This window comes from Schistosoma mansoni, assembly GCF_000237925.1.
Source record: "Schistosoma mansoni, WGS project CABG00000000 data, supercontig 0049, strain Puerto Rico, whole genome shotgun sequence".
Classification (NCBI taxonomy): domain Eukaryota; kingdom Metazoa; phylum Platyhelminthes; class Trematoda; order Strigeidida; family Schistosomatidae; genus Schistosoma; species Schistosoma mansoni.
In genome coordinates, this window is record NW_017386028.1 from 1,782,534 (window position 1) to 1,791,248 (window position 8,715).

The 8,715-nt window shown below is 34.2% G+C and overlaps 1 protein-coding gene across 1 annotated transcript in view; it reads left to right on the forward strand.

Moving 5' to 3' along the window:
* Positions 1–5,092, forward strand: part of Smp_051640 (Endoribonuclease XendoU) — a gene marked incomplete at its 3' end in the record, with an annotated part of 27,875 nt that extends 22,783 nt beyond the window's left edge. The window contains exons 4-5 of the mRNA XM_018790636.1: positions 2,160–2,298; positions 4,862–5,092. Coding sequence (XP_018646148.1) covers positions 2,160–2,298; positions 4,862–5,092 — 370 coding nt within the window. The remainder of the gene's footprint in view (positions 1–2,159; positions 2,299–4,861) is intronic.
* Between the last annotated feature and the right edge of the window lie 3,623 nt (positions 5,093–8,715).

Consider the following 8,715-nt stretch of genomic DNA (forward strand, 5'->3'; position numbering starts at 1 on the left):
ACATTCATTTAAACATTGTTATGTAACCCAAAAATATATTTTGATTGGTCATCACCTTTTAAGCTGTAGGCTGGTTGAATATACTATTATTTTACTTGTAATTAGCTTTTTTTTACCAGACGCTGTTGTTGATGTCTCTTTGGAATTGATTTATCTACCTTTTTCTATTAGTAGTGATGACATTTGCTTCAAGATTACTAAACAAAACTAGTTATTATGTATTGTTGACAATTATTATTTGTACCAATATGGATTTTAATTCATTTGTAAAATGTAGTGTGTGTTAGTATTGGTCTTTGTAAGCCTATTACATGTTAGTTAATACTGTAATATATATTTTGCTTAGTATAATGAATGATATAATGCAATCGCATTAAGAAATACTTATGTGAAAATAAGTAGCTAAATGTTTAAACCATTAAGTTTTCAACATGTTGATCACAGATTTCAACTCTGCTGATCAAATTCAATCTTAGCTCTTGGGTAGTATTACTAGTCCTTATACAAATACTTAGATTATAGCTGGTAAACGTTGTGGAATTCTGAATCACATGTGGAGAAATTCAAACACTTCACTTCTACCCGAAGTTTGTGCTGATGATGTCGTTCAGAAGGACTACTGTCAATCTTTAATAATAATAATGATAATAATAATACAAACCAACATAAAAATCACCCACCTGAGCTACAAATCTTCTCCACCATCTCATTATCTCTTTATGTTTATTATTATTATTATTATCATTATTATTATTAAAGATTGACAGTAATAAAGGAGTAAAGACTAGTAGTTATTCACACGATGAAAAATAGTTGTATTAAAGTGACTCTAACAGAAGTAACTTGTGACCAGCATTCACATGTAATACCATATATTGGTTTAATCAATATACTCCCGACATTGCGATACTAACTAACACCATAATTTCTAAGAACGAAGCTCGATTCTTGTTGATTCTAACATCAAAATCATCGAAAGATCAGATTTACAACAAATAAGTTGCTAATATTACTATCATATTGAATGATGTGTAAGTGTTAACACTTATGCTATCCGACCAATTAGAGTCTCAGAGTTAATATCAAATCTGAGATGCATGTATATCCAGCTGATGAGTCCCAAATAGGAAGAAACATGCGTCAAACTGGATTTCATTGCTAGTCACTATCCATAATTGCTTAAAATTACATTTTTTTTTCATAATTTTAAAGTCTTAATAAAGTTTCATCAGTTTTGGATTTAAATGAGCAAACGTTTCTGATCATAGTTGATCAATGTTATTTATATACAAGTAACCCCATGGTTTGTGATAAGCTCTCTCTCTTTCTCTCATGCAGTTGTTAACTCACCTCTCCAACTACGAACATTGAAACACTCTACTAAAATTTATAAATAGAAAATAAAAGTTATGAACTATCCTATATGAAATGATATATTTTCAGCTAACTAGTTTTAAACGAGTACATTTATAAATAAGATGATGTAAATAGATCATTATCATATAATTCAATTCTAGATGAGCAATAGAAAACATATTTACTGGACGTTTATTATCTAATCGATTAAAGTAGTTTTAACCCATCAATTTGTGTAAACATCCAGTAAATCGATCACTCCTCCGCCCCCCCCCCTATTGTTTTCTATTTCAGTATCTCTACTTTATTTTATATTGTAAAGTCCATGAGAATAAACTATTGTCAGAAAGTGTAAACTCCTTTTAAATGTTTTTCTTTATATTATTTGTTTTGTATTTTCCATGGACTTTAAATGAAATGAATGATAATCATTACTTTATAAAACATACAATAATGAAGAAAAAAATAATAACCATCCACCATAGTCTTCAGTGAGTTGATATCTCACAACAGACCTGGTTGAACTTCACTGGTTACTGTTTCTCACTAGAACTCCAGGAAATATCTCATGGAGCTAGTCACTTGTGAGCATATGATCATTATCAGAAGAAGGTTTTGTGGAGATTTTAGTAATTTTATATAGTTGACATTCAGGTTTTCCATGGTAGTCTAGCTTCAATTGACTCATGATCTCAACTATATTTTTAGTTTATCATAATGAATTTCTTTCTTTTATTTTATACATTATGTGGATTCTGTGTGCAATCAATGATGATGAATGCTTCATAATAACCAATATAAAGAACTGGAGATACATCAGCTTTTGAGCATATATTCGTTGGTGAACATAAAAATTCCATAATGCTTGGATTACATAATTGGATACAACTTTATCTGAAAGAAAAGAAGAATGAAATAAATTATTATGGATGGAAGAAGAGAGTAAGAATTTTGGCATATTTTCATAGTTATATATATTTATCATAATAAATGATAAATAACTAAATTTGTCACCTTCAATGTATAACAGATCAACAAGCAAAAGTAGTAACCAGTGGAGTTCAACCAGATCTGTTGGGAGATATCAACTCAATGAAGATATTGGTGAATGGTCGCTCAATTTTGTGGATTGGTTGAAGTTAGACATGAACACCGTTGGATGCCGTCTCAGTGGTCTATCGGTTAAGTGCTCTGGCGCGAGATTGGTAGGTGCTAGGTTGGAATCTCGTGAGGCTCGATCGTGGATGCGCACTGCTGAGGAGTCCCACAATAGGATGAAACGGCTGTCCAGTACTTCTAGGTTTTCCCTAATGGTCTAGCTTCAATTGACTCATGATCTCAACTCTATAATATTATTTGATATGTTTTCATTCAATGTGTACTGAAAGAGATATAATGTCTCATGTGTTGCATAAACAGTCACTCTATTTAAGAAAAAAATTCTCCATATGGCAATTTTATATTTCATTCCCCTGTGCTTGGACGTATTTTTATCGATATTGAAGACAAGAACAACACACAAAGTTTCGATAATTGTTGCGTATCAATTTCAGTTAACAGTAAGACGAATTAATTATGATGTAATTAGAGTCAGTTTTCAATACGGGTTTCGAATCGATAGATGTGTAATATATTTCTAAAATGAATACACGGTCATAAACCTTGTGATGATGAACTATTTTTTCTTCCATGTAATAACAATTAGAAGCAGAGCTACAAGCGTACCTGTAGGTATAAAGCTCAGGTTACTTTCTAATTGTATAAACTGTAACAATTACCTTTAAAACGTTTAGTGTGTATAAGTCCTATTTTTTCTTAGATAATATTACTTTAGGAACTTCATGCAATTGGTCCCCTTTTTGAAATTTAATAAAGCCGAAACAACGATTGAGGCAGAATAATATGGATTCATTATATTTCATGGTTTCTCATAGCCTACTTACAACCATAAATGTATCTAAAAGTAACATTGAGGTATGCCATAGCGTAAAACAATTGACATTGATGATGAATAGAATTCGAATGACAAACCAGCTTCCCGCTCAAGAGGAAATTAGGAAAAGACGCTGAAAGTGGATAGGACATACACTGAGGAAATTACCAGATTGTATCAAGAGGCAATCCCTAAGTCGGGATACTGAAGGGGGGAGCGGAAAAGAGGAGGGCCAGAGATTACATTACGCCGGGAAATCGAAGCAGATATGAAAAGGATGAATAACAACTGGGAACGAATGGAAAGGATTGCCCAGGACAGAGTTGGATGGAGAATGCTGGTGGGCGGCCTATGCTTCTCCACGAGGGGTAACAGGCGTAAGTATATATATATATATATATATATATATATATAATAGCTCGGCGTTAACTTGACACCGGACATACTGTTGACATTCTACAAACCTATAAAGTTGTTGGCAAATAAAAACGCAGCATCTCTTCTTCTTCCCGAAGCAGTATTAATAAAAAACTCAAACCTGATTTATATATCTAGAAAGAGATAACAATATATTTATCACTACTTTGGTAAATTGTTTTTGTCATTATCGTATTTTCATTAGTGTTTATTTTGTTATATATTCTTCGCTAAACTAATTTTTATTCCACGTACACCAAAGAAATCTCTTCACTCAAAGGTTTTGATTCATTCAATTCTTTTAACTTATGTGAGGTTTTCAAATCCTATTCAATTGTTATGTGACCCATCTTATCAATTCCTAATTCCAGTAATCTTATGTAAACCCCTTACCACTATATGTACCTGGATCTTATTTAATTTTTGCATCACCCATCTCCCTATATTTTTTTAGTTTCATCTCCAAATGATCACTAACCTGTTCCTGCACACATATAACTATATAGAGCTTTAATTGATAACCTTTATCATTTTGATTCTTTACATCATTAATGTTGATTCTTCAATACGAACATCAAAACAGTTCTGTTTTACGGAGCCGAAACTTGAAGAACTACAACAAACATTAATAAAAATGTACAGGTATTTATAAATAATGGTCTGAACAATATACTCAATGTCAGTTGGTCAGATACCATCAATAACAGACTGTTGTGCGAGAGAACAAATCACGTTCTACCTGATGAGAAAATTAGGAAAAGACGATGGAAGTGGATAGGACATACATTGAGGAAATCATCAGAGTGCATCACTAGAGAAGCACTAACTTGGAATGCTGAAGGGAAACGGAAAAAGAAAAGACTGAAGAACACAATACGTCGAGAATTGGGAGCAGAAATGAAAAGGATGAATGGTAACTGGAACCATGCGGAAATAATTGACCATGACATAGTAACAACCGTAAATGAGTAAGTATCAGCTGTTTCACATCATATCATACCTAAATGTTACCTTTCAATCCATCTATGGTTGTAAGCAGCTGATAAGCAACCACGAAATGTAATGAATTCATATTATTCTGCCTCAATCGTTGTTCTGGTCTAACCAAATATCACTTTAGTTCACTTTCGTTTATTTTCTTTTTTCTGATCCTAGTCATGTGATGACCGGCTACTCAGTCTAACTTATATCGATGAAAATAAATATGTAAAACCGATAGGAGGTTTTTTTGTTGGATCCTCTCCAGAATTTGATATTGCTGTATACACCGTTGCTTTTGCATTATATCCAGCATCAGCATTTGATGTAAATATAGCCGGATGTAAAATACGTATAACTTGTCATGAATTATCTTTCTCTGAAATGGGTACATGTTATATGGGATGAATGAACGATGTGAAGGAAAAAAAACTCATCTTATATAATCATTAAACATTAATGGAATAACAAAATAATGTACAAGCCTCATATTTGCATAAAACATTGTAAAACAATTATGAAATCTTTTCTTTCGAGTTTGTTTACCATATGAATATTTCTGTATAGCTAATAGGACTTTTGATGTCACCATCATTATTCGAAATTAACTGTAGTTGGGAATAGACTAATAGGTTTTTTAGACAGAGAAGTATGTATAGATTCGTTTAGTCAGTTCTTTGTGGATTCACATTGTTTATATTGAAAATTCATACGAGATCATATGACTGAAATGAGGTACGAGGGTTAGAAAACTGTTTTATACTGATTAAAAACTAGTGTTGACTCACACGTCAACGTTGCGCCACTTAGATAGTGAGACCTAGTTTCACGAACCGACGTGAGGGGCAAGACGAGGTTTGGGTCCATCCCTCACTTTATTGAAAACCAAATGATTACAAAAAGCTTAAAGATGCCACATATCAATACTGAGGATGACGCCGATAAATCGAACCGGGAGTTGAAAAAGTCATCCCTAACAATCACTCAAGTAGGACCTTCTGGCTCCTAAAAACATAAAAATACAAAATCTTCCGGGGTTAATGCCGGTCTGAAGCGTGGACAATGGACGAGGTTTAGGCATAAGACCAGCAACTCCATCCCTCAGAAAACAACCTTACCAAAAGTCGCTCACCAGAATAGACAAATAAAACCATTTAAACTCTGTCCTCCTGGTTCAAGGCCAGCTCCATGAAATACACTGAACATCAAAACAGCACATACAGACATTCCTATACCTGTCACCTAATCAACGACCTAAGAAATCTGGATGGCCATCAGTGTTATAACGTATAGATTTTTGGGCCTCTTAATATATATATATATATATATATATACGTCCAATGATACAGAAAATACGTACGAACAGTATTGGGTGCTATTCGGTCCTTCCTATCTGCCTAGCCCAGCCCGTTAAGTCCAGAACACAAATAACAGCCTCAGCAATATGAATCATTATTCACAAGCATACTGGGTTATATATACTAACCAAACAGACCCCATATATCAAAAATAGAAAAATAACATTTGTACAGTAATTGGCCAATGTGGCTGTAGCTAGGGGGAAAGTAATCAATAATAATAGTTCCAAGGTCAAAATAAAGGTTATGATAAGAGGAACACGGAAACGATTAGGTCACTTATTTAACAACTATCCAATAGGGAATAGGCGTATTATATTTGTCCATAAATAGACCTCAGATTTAGGTCACTTATTTAACAACTATCCAATAGGAATAGGCGTATTACATTTGTCCATAAACGGACCTCAGATTTATGATTCATAATTCGCCAGGGGATATAACAATCAGACAAATAGAGAGTGGGAAAGCAGTAGAACCTGACAATTTACTACCTGAAGCTCTGAAGTCAGACACAATAGAAACTGCGAATATTCTCTTCGTTCTATTCAGGAAAATTTGGGAGAGGGAACAAGTGCAGACAGACTGGAAAGAAGGACACTTCATTAAGATACCAAAGAAAGGAAGTTTGAGCAAATGTAAGAACTACAGAGGTACCAAACTACTGTCTATACCAGGAAAAGTTTTCAACAATGTACTGAGGAACCGGATGAAGAGATTCAATAGGCACCCGACGTCGAGATCAACAGGCTGGGTTCCGTAATGATTGGTCGTGCACAGACCGAATCGTAACACTATGGATCATCTTTGAACAATCAATTGAATGGAACTAGTCACTGTACAACAACTTCCTTGACTATGAGAAAGCGCTTGATAGTGTGAATAGGGGAACCTTCAGGAAACTTCTTCGACACTACAATGCGAGTAGCTGAGAAGATCATCAATATCATCCGAAATTCATACGATGGACGGCTGACGAACTCATTTGAAGTGAGGAGTCAGGCAAGGCTGCTTACTCTTTCCCTTTCTCCCTCTTCCAGCGGTTGACTGGATTATGAAGACTTCGGCGTCTGGGAGGAAGAACGGAATACAATGGACAGGTTGCATGCAACTAGACGGTTTGGACTTAACAGATGACCTAACCCTTCTATCCCATACACATGAGCAAATGTAGATGAGGATAGCCAATTTAGTAGAAGCCTCTGCATCGGTAGGCCTCAACGTAAACAAGAGCAAAACTGAGATCCTCAAATGCAACATAGAGAACACCAACTCAATGACACATGATGGAGAATCTTTGGAAGATTTGGAATATTTCACGTACCTGGTCAGGGGCATTGATGAACAAGCAGAATCTGATGAAGACATAAAGGCGAGGATTGGCAAGACAAGAGCAGTATCACTACAGTTGAAGAACATATGGAACTGGAAATGATTGTCTGTAAGCCAACATCAAAGTCAGAATCCTTTATTCGAACATCATGGCAGTTCTATTGTATGGAAATACTTCCAAAGAAAATTAATGGATTCTAAGAAAATCAGGGTACCATACCATAACACCTGATCAAGGCTGATGTCATAAGTCTGTATGAAATCAAAGGGAATAAAAAGGACCCAAACAACTATAGAAGTATTTTCCTACTAGTTATGATTAGCAGAACATATTCTGGAATCTATGTGACTGAATAAATAAAAATGTTGATGAAGAGCTCAAGCTATAAATGTTATCAGATATACAATACAATGTTCACTAAATACAATACTTAAGATGTGCTTATATTTGTTGACCTAACTAAAGTATTAGACACGATGCAATCAGAACTAATCATGTACAGTCATAAAAATTGTAGAAGAAGCAACGAATGCGTTAAGTGAATTGAAAAATCACCTTTACACAACCGGGATGAAAGTATCTAGTGATGAAACAAAAGCAGTGTTTATAAACAAAAGTGTAGACGAAGGGAAAGTTAAAATAAATGGTGTAACATTTGCAAACACGCAATAATTTCAGAACTTGGAGTCCACTGTAAGTGAAGATGGTTTGCCTGATGAAGCTATCGGAGACAATGTAACGAAAGCAAAAAGCGTATTAACTAGAATCCCAAGATCAAATAATGTCAGCTTAAAATCAAAGGCGAATCACTTGAAACAACGGTGACACCTGTCCTGAAATATAGCCTAGAAACAATAGTACTACAACAAAAAAATGCAACAAAACTAGAAACGGTGTTAAATACTGAGAGACATATGATTCTAGGAATGGATAATAAAAAGCGTAAAACAGTAGATTAATTAAAGGTGGACATTGAACTAAAAAACTTAACTGAGAAAGTCAGACTGAATAAACTGAAAATATGGTACTTAGACAAACAAACAAAGAATAACATCAGATGCAAATTGATAGAAAGCAAGCCTAAAGTATGATAAGCACATAAAAATAGTTGGAACAGTCAACTACAAACAGATATACAAGCACTAAACGAACAACCAACTAATAGCTGGTTAGACGTTCTAATTTAAGTAAAACTAGATTAATTTTATAATGACAAACCTGCCATAGTTGGAAAACGAAAGCTAATAATCAAATGTCTAAATGAAAGCTGAAAACGAATGTTTGGTACCAGTAAAGAGATGCGTCGTCAGTACAGAAATGATGATGGGAAATAAAAACAA